This window comes from Cherax quadricarinatus, chromosome 1 (assembly GCF_038502225.1).
Source record: "Cherax quadricarinatus isolate ZL_2023a chromosome 1, ASM3850222v1, whole genome shotgun sequence".
Classification (NCBI taxonomy): domain Eukaryota; kingdom Metazoa; phylum Arthropoda; class Malacostraca; order Decapoda; family Parastacidae; genus Cherax; species Cherax quadricarinatus.
The window spans coordinates 63,041,621-63,056,654 of NC_091292.1; the positions used below are offsets into that span (position 1 = coordinate 63,041,621).

Sequence of the window (15,034 nt, forward strand, 5' to 3'; positions counted from 1 at the left end):
AATATTCACAGCTTCATAGATGCTCGTAACAGGCAAAGAGCGAAAAGTACCGAGGCATAAACGTAATCCTTGGTGATGGATGGGATCAAGGCTAGAAAGAGTTGCAGGAGGAGCCGCTGAATATATCCGGTCGCCATAATAGTTTCAATAAAATTAAGGCAGAATGTAGTCGAAGGAGAGTTCTACGATCAGCCCCCCCATGAAAGATGAGCGAGGGTTTTAAGGAGGCTCAGCTGACTATGGCACTTCAGAGAGGTAATGTGAGATTTCCAGGATAACCGACGATCAAACAAACGGCCGAAAAACCTGACCGTATCATGTTCTGGGATACTCGAGCCATATGGTTACAATGGATTATCAGAGATGACAGAACGTCTAGTGAAAGTAATTTGGTGTGTTTTAGTAATTGAAAATTTAAACTCATGAGTAGTGGCCCAATTGTCAACATGGTTGACAGCATGCTGGAGAGAAACTGTAATGAGGTGACAGTCAGCGCCTGCACAAACAATAGCAAAGTCATCAACGTAATGATAACAAAATATTAGATGGAAGAATAGATGCTAGATCATTTACAGCAAGGAGAAAGTGTGGTGCTCAGAACACATCCCTGGGGGGCACCTTCAGCTTGGTGGAAAGCATTAACCCAAACACGTAAATGTCTCTCAGATAGGAAGGCCTTAAGGAAAAATGGCAGATTGCTTGGAGGCCTAAGGAGTTTGCCTGGGCTAAGATGTTATATCTTAAAATTGTCATATGTCTTCTCAAGGTCAAAAAAGAGGGCGATAACTGGGCGGTTATTGGCAAAGGCATTACAATTATAAGTGAAGTAAGGGGTCAACAGTAGAGCGGCCCTTACGAAAGCCATATTGATTAGTGGAGAGACTATTGTGTGTCTCTAAATACCACATCAGACGTCTATTTACCAGACGTTCCATCACCTTGGAAACTGCTCTGTTAAAAGCAATGAGACGAAAGTGGGAGGCATCATGTCCCGTAGCACCCGGTTTATGGAAATTTCCACAGCTGGGCGAGAACTCCTTGCGACCAAATCAGATTAAGGAGTCGTAAGAGGACAGAAAGGGCTGACTGATGTAAATGCTGGAGCATACGAATATGAATGCCGTCAGGCCCAGCAGCCGATGATCGGTAAGCTGAGAGTGTTGCCACCAGTTCCAGAAGTGTAAAAGGCACATTATAAGATTATTTTCTGATAGAAGGAAACTCTAAGGGCTCAAACTATTTGGCAGACTTGAAGGAAAGAAACGAGGGGCATAGATGGAGCCCCTGAGAGATACGGACAAGATGATTACCAGTTTCGGTGGCAACGTCAAGAGGGCTTGCTAGAGCGACACCAGCAACCCGAAGAACGGGAGCTGGGTCGGGAGAGTATTTGCCACTCAGTTTCTGTACTTGTTTTCCAGGCTGCACTCATAGAGGAAGCCGAAGTGACAGTAGAAACATAATCCCGCCAGCAAGTACGTTTAGCGTCACGAATGACACAGCGGACGACCACTCTCTTCTGCTTAAAATCAAGGAGTCACTCTGGTTCTATTGTACTGATACCTGCCTCACACAGCGCATTTCGAACGTACTGCCCGAGCACAAGCAGAAGACCACCAAGGCACGCACCTCTGAGAATGCCTGCCAGAGGTTTGGGGTATATAATGTGAAGCTGTGGTTAAAACTGAGATCGAGAAGAGGTGTAAAAGCTCATCAATGAAGGACGAAGAAGGATCCATACTACAAGCAGTTCGACACAAGTGAAGGTCCCAATTCGCTCGGTCAAATTGCCAGCGTGGGCTACGAGGAAGTGTTGAGTACGAAAGAGAAGTAAGGGTGACTGGAACATGATTGCTGTCATGCTGTTCTTAATATGAGGAAAGAGCTTGGTGTTTCTAGTATCAGTGATAGGAGTGTTGAGATTAACACTGTACTCGGTATTAGAATGCTAAGAAATGAACCACATACTGTCACAATGAATCTTCCTAAGTGTCTAGAAGTAAATGCACACAGACCTAAATGGATTGTGAAAACGTGCAATTGCATTAAGTTTTACAACCTGCATGAACTGTATCACTGTAGGCAACAAGAGCATTTCACCCCTCCATGGAAGATGTGTTCATTTAATATCACATACCTGCAAGTCCCTCTCAAGAAGCTCATTACTAGTAATCCCTTCCTTAAATCACTTGTTAAACTGCTCAAGAAGAAATTTCTCGCCTAGCTGGTAGTAATAAGTTATCACAAGTTATATACACTGATGGATCAAAACAGGAGTCTTCTGGCAGGGCTGCATCTGCTCTTGTTGACACCTCCCTAGTTAAGAACCATAATAAACTTGTTGAACTAGGCAATCCTAATGGTGCTAAAGCTAACCTATGACACTGAGTTTGACTCTATCATCATTACTGATTCTATGTCATCACTGAATGCTCTTGACTCATATAATGACTCCAAAAATATGCTCATTGGAGAAGCCAGGTATAGATACTAAAAAATCCGGGGCAAAGGAATTAATGTACAATTTCTATGGATCCCATCACACATTGGATTACTTCTCCATGATAAAGTTGATATATTAGCCAAGAAGAGTACCCAGAAGGAGAATGTAGAATATAACTTTGGTATATCTGTGTCTAGCATTAGGAATAATATTAGGAGAGAAGTAAATAATGAAAATGATTATTATAGGAATGCAATTAGAAGCCTGAGTAGATCTATAACCCACTATGATAACATGAACGTAGATAAGTATGTTTATGGAGCAACTTGCAATGTGAACAGACTGACTGATGTTGTAGTGGCCAGGCTTAGGCTTGGTTACAAGTACTTCTGGCAGTTTGGGAGACAGATGATGATCAAACTAAATGCAAATTATGTGATCAGGCATATGGTCACTGTCTTGAACACTATGTGCTTAATTTTCCACTTATTGAGGAATACAGAGACACAGTATAATAACCTATGTGACATGTCAAGATATCTTATTAATGAAAATAAAATACCAGATATACTAAGTAAATTTCCCAAATTTGCTTTTAACAGATAAGTGAACTGTAGATATGTAGAAATAAACCCATTTGTACACCTGTTAACCCTTTTGGGGCCTAGTTCCTAGGCCTATTTTGTATCCATATGCTCTTGTGCTACCGTCCACAGGATGGATATGGGGTGCACAATAAACTAGCCACTTTGGTGGCAAAATCTAAATCTTGGAGGACAAACCAGGTAAAGTCTAGCGCAGATGAGGAAGAGCAAACCGAGGGATCGATGTAAGAGAGAGAATGAGTACGAGGATCAAAATGGGTGGGAGTACCCATATTTAAAATGTGGAGGGGGAGAGAAGTGAGAAAAGTCTCCAACTGAATACCGCGGGAGTCAGTGAGAACCCCCACCCCTCCAGAGGAAATGGTGAGCATTAAAATCGCCAAGTAACAGAAGGGGTGGCAGTAAGAAAGAAACCAGAAATGCAACAACTGGGATAGATAATGCCCGAGAAGGAAGAAGTATTAAGAACAGATTGTATACCACTTATTCAAGTGGATGCATGTTGCAGTGTAATGCGGCTGAAGAGCTGATGGTATGGAATGCCAGTATGTATAAGAAGGGCACTTTCATTAAAGGTTCCATCGGGGAAAACGATCCTATGAATATAATAGAACATAGCCAGAGATGGGATGGAGTGGAGCGTAATTTGGGTTCTTGTAAACAAAAACACAAACGGGAAAACTGGTAGAGCAACATCTGAAGCTCACCCGGTTACCTCTGAGGTCTCGAATATTTCACTGTAAATAAGCCATGATTTGCGAAGAGAAATTTACAATAAATCTGAAGGTAGAAGTATCTACGAACTAGAAGGGTTAGAAAAGTCTATGTGTGGGGGCGGCGGAAAACGAAAAAAGCAGCGAAGGGTTGGGACACTGCAAAGAAAGGAGTTCTGCAGAGAAGAACGAAGAGGAGAAACGGGAGGTGGATTGGTGTCCATCAATAGTCTAGTCTCCTCAGTATATTTGCAGATAGCTTCAAGTGTTTCCAAGGACAAAGACGTATGTGGGACAATATTGGAGACAGGAGGAGGATGAGTAAAGAGCGGGGTGACGACGGAATTTACCAAAGTAAGGGGAGACAAAAGTTTAGAGGGAACTTGAGAAGAGGCTTGGGAGGGGACAGAAGAGGAAGAAACCTGGGAGGGGACAGGAGCAGAAGTGACCTGGGATGGGACAGAAGAGGAAGAAACCTGAGAGGGGACAGGAGAGGAAGAAACCTGGGAGGGGACAGAAGAGGAAGAAACCTGGGAGGGGACAGGAGAGGAAGGTACTGTAAGAGAAGGAGGATGAACCTCTAGACTCGCAACAGAACGAGGAAGAGGTAAAGATCCAGGTACTGACACTGAACGAGAGAGATTTACCCTTTAAGGATTTGCTGAATTTTGAAGTAGTGAGGTGAGTGTGAGGAGCTGTTGTGCGAGGTCATGTAGATATAGAAACTTGCATGCGAGATGAAGATTGGAGAACAGTAGTTGATGAGGTAGGGACCTCTGAGTCCAGGGCTGCAAAAGAGTAAGATACAGAGGTGACTGTGGAAGGTGTGACCGTAAGGGAGACCACGGGAATTGGGACCCCAGAGGTTGGGGATCTCTTAGTAACTCGAGAATAAGAAATATGGGGAAGTCTCCCCTGGAGATGTAGATGAGACTGCCATGGCATAAGTAAAGCCGTCTATCTCTTTGAGACAACGAATTTCTTGTTCAATCAAGTAAACCTGGCAACGACGAGAATAAGATGGATGAGCTTCATGATAATTAAGGCAGGAGGGAGGTATACCATAAGATGTATTGGTATGGTCATCAGCATGACAGACTGGGCATTCAGCCATGGACCTGCAATATTTCGCCGGATGGCCTAAACGCCAGCAATTTTTACATTGTTGTGGAGTAGAGGTCACCTGTCGGACTTGTAAATGGTGTCCCGCAATATAAACCGATGATGGAAGCTCACGGTAGTCAAACATTAAGCAAGTTACATTGCAGGAGTAACGTCTCTGCCCATGGGCAGGCAGTACATATATGTCTACTTTAAGGATCGGGAGGTTATTGTCATACCTGGAGTATACCTGGAGAGGGCTTTGGGGGCCAATGCCCCCGCAGCCCGGTCTGTGACCAGACCTCATGGTGGATCAGGGCCTGATCAACCAGACTATTACTGTTGGGTGCACACAACCTGACGTACAAACCACAGTCCGGCTGGTCAGGTACTGACTTTAGGTGCCAGTCCAGTGCCTTTTTGAAGACAGCCAGGGTCTATTGGTAATCCCCCTTATGTATGATGGAAGGCAGTTAAACAGTCTTGGGCCCCTGACACTTATTGTGTTGTCTCTTGTGTTAGTGGCGCCCCTGCATTTCATTGGGGGATCACCACATGTCTAAAAATTACATTGAACAATGGTATGAGATAGAATGACAGTACCCCTACAAAAATTGATAGAACGATATTTTGCAATTGTTACAGGAATGGCATCTATGGTTGTAAGAAGAGAAAGATCGTGGGCTTGGCTAGCATTCTGTACTGTGATGATTCGTGCGCAGCTCTTGGGAGCAAGAAATGAAATATTATGACCAACGTGGCATAGGAGCGCCTTGCTATGATACTATGATCAGAAAAATATTCTGAAGATGTTGGTTGTAGAGTGAAAAACTTCGTCCATTGTGTACTATGATGCATAGTATGTAAAGGAAGGGATTGTCGTGTTGGTCTTTTCTGAGTTGAGTGAGAGGCAGTCGAAATAGTGCCATCAGAAGGTCGTGGTCATTAAGATACAGGGCGAGAGTTGGTATGTTTTGAGGTAAGCACACGATCCAAAAACTGTCGCATCATATGGGGAGAGGCCAGAAGTATAGTCAAAGACGTGTGGAGGTCGAAGGTGTCAAAAAAGTCAGGCCGATCCTCTGTATCCAGAGCATGGGACAAAATGTCATCTGTAGAAGATACAGGGACTGTAGAAAGGTCCAAAGAATGGTCCGGTAGCAAGGCAGGGTAGTTAGGGGGTGTTGCAACAGGAAGGGGCACAGGAGGAGGTTCATGGACTTGGGACTCTATGGTTAGGTTACCCTTTTGCTTTTAAGGAAAAAGGAAAAAAAGATAAAAAAAAAAAAGTGGGGGGAAGAGCGTGGAGGGGCAGCTCCCAGGGGGAAAGGACCACATCACCCCTTCCATGCACAGCGCAGCCTTTAGTGTAGATGCGGCATGGAACCCATGCCATACTTGACCCTTCAAGCCAGTAAACCAGCAATCCGGGATAGCTACCTCACATCTACCAAGCCACCTTGGCGAACAAAAGAGAGAGCGGTCGGAAACCCGGCACAAAGCATACTTCCTTCGTCCACCACCACCTGGAATCCGACAGGCAGCCTCCAGAGATATACCAGTCACTTGAAAGATGCCCGACCCCCCCCCCTTCCCCGGTAGACCAGAGAGAGATCTGGATCCCTAGATGATCCAGATTCCACAGCAAACTACACTACCACCAAGGACCCCAACAGAAGGAAATGGACCCTGGAACCCCTTCTCAGGTCTAAGAACTACAAAGCCTAAGGGAACAACCTCAAAAGCAGAAACAGGAAAGGGAAAGTGGAGGGATGGGTAGAGGAGGTGGAAAGGGATGGGGGGATTGGAGGGTAATTAGGTTCGGTCTGAGGAAGACCGAAAGGTCTAATTCCTCAGACGAACAGCCCCTTCACCATGCTAAGTAGCCCCTTGACGAGGTACTTTATCTGAGCAATTGAAATTTGTCACCATTAAACGTGTTATTCTCTTCTTCCCAATGAAAAACTTTTCATGAATTAATGTGATTTCCATTTTAGATTTTAATTTATATAGGAAAGAGGGGGAGCCTGGCAGACAAAGAACCACATCTTGTTAAATGGTGGACTGTATGCATACACAGTTAAAAGCTTATCATCTAAGTTCCGAATTACTATCAATATACTAGTTTATCAACATGATCTGTATATTAGATTTTAATTTATATAGCTGAAAGTAGTTCTTTTACAAAATTTACATATCTTGCCTCTTCTCCAAAAATGTTTCTCCTCAAAATGTCTGTCAATTATGCTTTTTTTGGCATAATTCCATTTGGATACCTGGAGAGGGCTCCAGGGGTCAATGCCCCCGTGGCCCGATGTTTATACAAAAACTTTGAATTTATAATGAATGCTCTTTTTCCTTCTTGAATTTTAATTAGTAATCTATTTATTTTGTGAAATACCATCTGACCAGAGGATACAACACTGTAAAAAATAGTGTTGGTCCTCAATTTTTTCATCTTATTGTACTTGGAATTGTCACTGTTGTTATATTTCTGTCTGATCTAATACGCACAGGTCTGGTCTGACTGATATACCTTTATGGTTTAGAATATAAAATTGTATTATTTACTGGTTATAAAGACCCAAATGATTTTTATTAATTTAAGGCAAAATTAAATAATATATATATCTAAATAAATTAGTCAGAGTTCTGTTTGGTTTACAAAAATATGACAACGAAAAACTATCTTATACCACTGGTAGTAAACTTTTTTTTACCCTTTTTTCACAGCTCAGGAAGTGCTTGAAAAACGTGGCTTTCTTTCTCTGCGCTATAACTATCTTCATCTTCATTTTGGACTTCACGTCATGTTCTAAAACCACCTATGTGCGAGAGGTATGACGAAAACTTTCACACCTACATACATTCATTCCTAATGTATTAAGCAGCATGCAGTTTTAGGTTTGTTAATACATAAATTAGAATCGTTTTGGAGTTATTGTTTGTTGCAAGGATCGATTCATAGTTCGTGTGTGTGTGCGTGTGTGCTCAGTAATTAAACTATTTCAGATATATATATTATTAATAGAATACATTGACAGAAAACACAAACATGAATACATTGGTACAATATATCAAAGGTTATGAATCTCCTCCAGCGCCTTCAAAGCTGGACGTGAGCCCAGTATGCAGCATGCATTTCCCCTCTGGATGGCCATGCTGATGCGCTGGAACATGAAAGCGGCTGCCCTTGGGTCCCTGGTGGTGTCGAATCTGGAACCCAATTCTTTAAGGAAACGTGTGGCATTCTTTCCCCCATGATCCCAAGGTCTCTGATCCCACTGGGACAAATTGATACTGTTGGCTTATGTCCCTGTACCTACCGATCTTGTATTCCTCCCAGTGATCAGCAGCTCCTCCCTGTGGCCCGACACTGTGATGGATGTAGGTGTCGGCCAGCTTCGACACAAAGGTATAGTCCCATGCTAAGAGCTTGCCATTCTTCTAAGGATAGATGGTGATCCCATCAGGGAGGTTTGCTGGGTTGTGGGTGTTGTTGGCTGCTAGTGATCGGGGCTCTTGGCTGCGCATCCAGCTGTAGCAAGGGTTATCTTTATGATGGCGTTGACCTCATTCTGTCTTTCATGCCAACTCTTGGTTTTGGAATAGTTAAGACAATGTAGACCATATTGGTCGACTTGCGCAGTCGCAAATACACGTATATCCGTGTGATTTGGGGCAGTAAGGCGAAGAGCCACTACAATACTGAAGGGTCTTAGTGTCAGCATAGTTGCTGATCCTCCTTTACATGTGCTGTATGTATAGATTAACTGAGTATCATAGTACCATCCATGTGTTTATATAGAAGATCCCTAGGCCTGTGACTGTATGAAGTCATGGGATACAGCACGAGTGAGTGGGCCGCTTTACCTCGTCCTCACTCCGTGCTTAGACATCCAGGCAGTAACACAGCAGGCTGGGCCCATCCCTTCTTTACCACAGTCTGACAATACATATCATTACCATCCAACAAGTGAGTTTACCTTATCCATCATATCTCCTTCCGAACCCCCACGACAAATTGGTGCCAGCAGAGGGCCTGTAATTCTGACGATTACAGCGATTTCTGGAGATAAATTTCTACTGAGCCGGTCGCCATCTTGTGACTAGGCCTGCCGAGAAGGGTAACGCTCGACCTAGCCAGCCAGCTACTCCCAAGCAAGCTTTTACCAGCTCTCTACATTATTCACTGGTCAGTCTCCTTGTATTAGTGTTTATCTGCTTATTTGCATCACTCCCGAGGGGTTGACCCAAGTTTGCAAAGCCAAACCAGCATGACAGTCTGTGGTGGGGGAGTCAGCCAGCCTAGCCTTACACCATTCCAGCCTTGCCTGCCAAGCCAGCTTTCCACTTCTGCTGTGCTCATCGTTAGAAGTTATCAAGCCATTCTGTGTGAAGGGTTAAGCTAAGCCAGCCAGCAACTAACCCAGGTGACTAACCGAGGTGACTAACCCAGTACTCAAGCAAACCACGTGGGTACAGTCTTCTTCATCACTTTGTGCTTCAAGTTCTAGCCATTATGAGTGCTTTATCATCTGTGAGGTGTTGTGGTATTTCGTGGGTTTGTTTTAAACAAGCCCGGCTTAGAATATTTTCGCGCCTAACGTGGGTGTCCCCAGTGAGGCTTACGCCGTTCATCCCATAGGCCCAGTCACCATGCATGGTGTCCCACCACCCTGCCTCAGCCGCCCCACCTCACCCACTACCACTGTTTTGTACCCTTATTACGGGTTCTAGCACCATATTTTAAGGACCACATAGGGGGTCAAGAGCCAGAGTGTGTTTTTCCGTCAGTGGCACCATCGTTAAAAGCCTCCTGTGTGGGTCCATCGTCGATTTAAGCGCAAAATTCTATGATCATGTGAAGAGTAGCAGCAAGTCAGCCAGCCACGAGACGACATAACCATCCTCCACTACCATCCTCATCCAACACGTCGCTACAGTGATAATATATTTTTCATAGAGACATTTGCGTGTGTTGAGACATTTCTTTTTGTGTTTCCAGTGATTTCTTAGTGACATTCAGTGACTCGATTAGACTCAGTGTTTATTATATACTGTTCGCAATATTTTTTTTTCTCTTCTTAATTCAGTATTAATTTCCGTGCATTAATTTATGTCTGTTGTGTTGTGCTTCTTTTTTTTATATACTTGAAGTAAGTACCTTAGTGTTTTTTCCTTGTTGTGTGCAATACATATAAGCAGTATAGAATTTGTGTTAAATTTCACAATTACCTTGTGTTCACAGTATTGCAGTGAATTCAGCAATTTATTACCTTGTATTCTGCATCACTACTCAGTGTTGTCTGTTATATTTTTTATCCCAGCATTTGTGTATTCCTGTTTTTGTTTTCATTCATTTGCCATTTTATTTTTCTCTGTGTGTTGAACATGCTTGTGTTAATTCTTTGCATTTAGCCAGTGTCTAATTTGTCTTATCTCCACAGACAATAGTGCCATTATTTTGTGTAAGCAAGACAATTATTTTCCAAATTTTTCACACCTCAAGTTTCATAGCAAGAAAATTATAGTATTGTGTTTATATTGATGTGTTGTGTTCTGCATCACTGTAAGTGTTCAAACTTTTTTTGTTCTGTGTTTTTGCACCTATTATTTTAATATTTCATTGAACAAATTCACTCTTAGTGCAATTTTTAAGTTGTTCATTTAAAGTAAATTGTTCTTTTGCTTGTTCAGTAAGTGTTGCTTAAGCTGCAGTTAAGAGTTAGTGTTCACTCAGTTCATTTCTTAATATATATTTTTTTCTTGTAAACTGTATTTTCTTGTGTGTGTAATTTTTTTTATTATTGCACATTGACTCATTTTACAATAATTCTTGTGCAAACATTGTGTTGTCATTAAAATTTTTCTTGCAGAAATTTTGTGTAGTGTTGTGCAGTACTTTTGAGTAGCAATTGTTATTTGCAGTATTGCTACAGTTTATTTCAGTGCAGTTTCTTATGCTCTGTTCTGTGCATAATATTTTATTCTTTTTGTGCCATTTTATTTTATTTTTAGTGAATTGTTTTCCCAGTTTGTTTTAATTTTGCACAAGCTTTATTGAGTACATTTTAACATTTTTGACTGATTCATCATTTTATTGTTGAATTTCTCTATTGCATTGAGAGTAAAGACAACTCACTGTGCCAGTCATTCAATTTAAAGTAAAGTTGAGCAAATTAGATTTGAGTAAAGTACAATTTCTCTTGATTTTCAAAGTGTTGTTTATTCAGTTGAGTATTTTCTTTTATTAGTGTGAGTGTCCTTGCTTAGAGTGTGACCTGTCAATTTTTATTTACTTATGCAGAATAGTTAAGCATTTTCTTCCCATTTAAGTTCACTGTGATGTGTGTTCCTCAGTTACATTTTCTTTTGTTTCTCTAAATTCTTGTTTTACATTTTACAAACATTTCTCAAGACTTCTCGAGCGATGCCTCAGGAAATTCTGCTAGTGCAACCATTAATGCATCAGTCCAAAATTCGAGTAATTCCTTATCAAACAATAGACATACTCAGACTTCTAGCTTGCGCAATTTTAGTCGTGATCCTTATGATGCTATGCCATTGTTCAATGGTAACCCAGACAACCTAGAAGGTTGGTTTACTGCTGTTAGAGCTAGAGCTAATGCCTCATTAGATGGTCCTCCATCAGAGAGTTGTTTAATTAGTATCGGAAAGGAAAGTTACCTCGTTCTCCACCCACCTCGCATGTCTTCAACTTGATTCGTATGAAAGACTTTCAGGATCTAACCAAGTGGCAAGATTATGAGCAGTTAATCCGCAACTGTCTGGAACCAGTGCGAGAAACCGATCCTTTTGTCATTCTTTAGGAATTAGTGTGTACAGCTCTGAGGCCAGAGGAGCCATTAGATGAGTTTGCCCTTCGTCTAAATAACCTAATGTCCTCATTCGTTAAATCAGGTCAAAATTCCAAGTACCTTAAAGACAATGATAAACCAGCTCTTGAATGGTTTGCCAAATTAGGAGCATTCAGAGTTATTAAACAGCGAATGCCACCAACATCAATGTATGTGTATAATTCTAGTCCTCTAAATGCTACGATGGGACTGCTTGCAGCTCTCATCCATGTGCAAAATTTGTGTCCTGAGGGAACCTTCCCTTATCGAAAGTCTACGCCAACCACTTTGTCTACTCCTGTACCTCCTCTTGTTTGTGCTACTACCAAAACTCCCAATCTAAATTACTCGCGATCATCATCCAAAGCTAGTGTTAAGAGTCATCATTCCCATAGCACTCGTAGCATGTATAGTACCTATAGTCAAAGAACTTGCTACAATTGTGGTTACCGTGGCCACATCGCGGTAAATTGCCCTGACAGTCATTCTAAGAGGCATCGTAATGATGATAAGTACCAGTCTGAATTGCCTTGTTGTACTTATCACAGAATACATGGACATGACATATCTGAGTGCAATGCTCTCTACAACCTTCAGTACTCTAGATCTTTCCATGGCCGTTCCAACCACAGAGCCAGGAGAGGAAATAGAGATTGGGGTTCTCAGAACAACCAGAATCAGCCTCATTCTTCCAATTCGGGGGAATCCAAGCGCCCCAGTCTACTCCTTTAGTCGTGACAGTAGGTGATAATGAGTACACCATCCCAGTTCAAAATTCCTATGAAACATTAGCCAGTCTTGAGAATGACAACCTCACTGTTGATGTTGCTTCACACGTCTCTGACATAGACGAATTTGGGGATGAAGTGGAACATGCCTTCTCCAATGACAACCCACCCTTCTGTTTGCATATAACTCCAAATGAAACGATAGGTCCTTTAGTACAAGCTTCTATCCATAATGCACCCGTTCATGTGTTCATGGACTCTGGTGCGCAAGTTAATATCATCAGGTCTAGCTTGTTTAAAGAGAAGCGGTTACAACGTGTCCTCCTCATTGAACCAACTACTGTAACCTCCCTTAGCTGGTAGCTGGTTCCCTTCTGCATGTCCGAGGTCAGACTTTACTCACCTTTTCTATCCAAGGTAGAGACTTACTGCTGCTTTTCTTGTTGTTGACCAGATTACTTTCCCTGGTGACCTTCTACTGGGATTTGCTTCCATGCGAGACTTACGCATTGTGCTCGACCCTTACCGATGGCATGCCCAAATTGACGACTTGATCGTTCCTATTTGGGGTTACCAGCTTGGATCAGAAATCTGCCATACTGCCGCAGAGTACGATGTATGGATTAAGTCCTTACAAGCCAATGCATTTTCCAGTAGCGTACCCAAGCAGTCAGGCACTAGTAACTCTGTCACTCCCATCTGTGTTCCACCTACACCTTCAGATATGCAAGATAGTGTATTGCCTCAAGTGTCTGAGGACACTCAGACTGCCTTGAGTGCTCAGCCTATCCCTGCAATGTCTGCTAGTCCAAGTAGTAGTTTCTCCACAGGGGATGCCTTGTCAGAAAATGATTACTTGAAACTAGTAATGCCATCTCTTGTTGATGTCACATGCCATCTGCAGAAAGACGTCTCTGTTGTGGCTAGTGCTCTCACTAGAGTGCCTGTTGTTGTTCCTAATGTTCCAGATGGTGATAACGTCCTAGTTGACAGTGATTCCTGCAAGGTCAAGGGTTTATTTGTTGAACCTTCCTTACACGTTGTAAGAGACAGTAAGATCCATTTATTCCTTGCTAACACTTCAGGCCACAGTGTTCGTCTCAGAGCAAATACCAACCTTGTTGACCTGGTTCACTATCCTTACCCTGTTCAAGTACAGGATGACGTGCCACCTGACCAGTGGGTTGGTGCTATTTCAACAGGGAAGACCTCATCCACTCCACTGGATCAATCCATTCCACCAGTTGAGGAGAAAGACTTAGCTCCCACTGACTTCCCAGACGAAGTCAAGCGTTTGTTGACTCTGTTGAACAAACGTCGTAAAGCCATTGCCTTACCAGGTGAGAAGATGGGTATAACAAACTTATTGTCCCATTGTATTCCACTTGAACCTGGTACTAGGCCTATCTATATACCTGCATACATAATGCCTCATTCCCAAGTTGCTGTCGCAGAAGAACTGATCAATCAAATGCTCGATGATGGAGTTATTGCACCTAGCAATTCACCCTGGAATGCGCCCTTAATCCTAGTGCCTAAGAAGGACAGCACTTGGCACCCGGTGATTGACTTTAGGAAGTTAAATGCGAAAACTATTCCAGATCGCTTCCCACTTCCTGTACTTGGTGATCTTTTATGCAACATCGAAGATAAACTCTTCTCGACCATGCACTTGTTACAAGGGTTTTGGCAAGTCCCTCTTCACGAGGACAGCCAAGAATTAACAGCATTCTCCACTCCCACAGGTCATTATCACTTCCTTCGAATGGCTTTTGGATTACGATCCTCTCCTATCACATTCTCTAGACTCATGACCAATATCTTTAGAGGTCTTATAGGTAAAGCACTTATGGTGTACTTAGATGATGTAATCGTCATGTCCGAAGATGTGGATACGCACCTGATAAGACTTGATATAGTACTTGGTAAGCTTGAAGAAGCCAATTTAAAGATCAAGCTATCTAAATGTCAATTTTTCAGATCAGAAATTAAGTTTCTTGGTCACATAGTCACTCCTAGAGGGGTTACGACTGATCAAAGTAAAGTAACGGCAGTACTAAATTTTCCATCCCCCAAAACTGCTGATGCTGTAAGATCCTTTGTGGGTCTAGCAGGTTTCTATAGATCTTTCATTGCTAATTTTTCTTCAATAGCAGCTCCTCTAACTGAATTGCTTAAGAAAGATGCTCCTTTCGTCTGGACCTTCCATCAAGAAAGAGCATTCCAGACACTAAAAGAAAAGCTAACGTCCGCTCCCATTTTGAAATTCCCAGATTTTTCTAAGCCCTTCTATTTGACAACTGATGCTAGTTCAATTGGCATAGGTGCCGTACTAGCTCAGAAGACTGATGGCAAGTACAACGCAGTTGCATTTGCTAGCCGAGTTCTTATGAAGGCTGAACGTAATTATACAGTAACGGAGCAAGAAGCTTTAGCAATAGTATGATCTTTAAAGCACTTCCAAGACATTATTTACCAGTACCCTATTCATGTCTTGATAGACCATGCACCACTGATACCTTTATTCCAGAATAAACAACCTACTGGAAGGTTAGCCAGATGGACCTTGACTATCCAAGAGTTC

The 15,034-nt window shown here is 42.4% G+C and overlaps 1 protein-coding gene across 3 annotated transcripts in view; it reads left to right on the top strand.

Moving 5' to 3' along the window:
• Positions 1 to 15,034, top strand: part of LOC128688367 (ankyrin repeat, PH and SEC7 domain containing protein secG-like) — a 97,950-nt gene that overhangs the window by 38,714 nt on the left and 44,202 nt on the right. For 2 of the 3 annotated variants that reach the window (XM_070082440.1, XM_070082447.1), the window contains one exon: positions 7,596 to 7,700. The exons of the other annotated variant lie outside the window; for it this stretch is intronic. In XM_070082440.1, the coding sequence (XP_069938541.1) occupies positions 7,596 to 7,700 (105 nt within the window). Of the gene's footprint in view, positions 1 to 7,595; positions 7,701 to 15,034 lie in introns of those variants that run through there. 3 annotated transcript variants of the gene reach the window in all.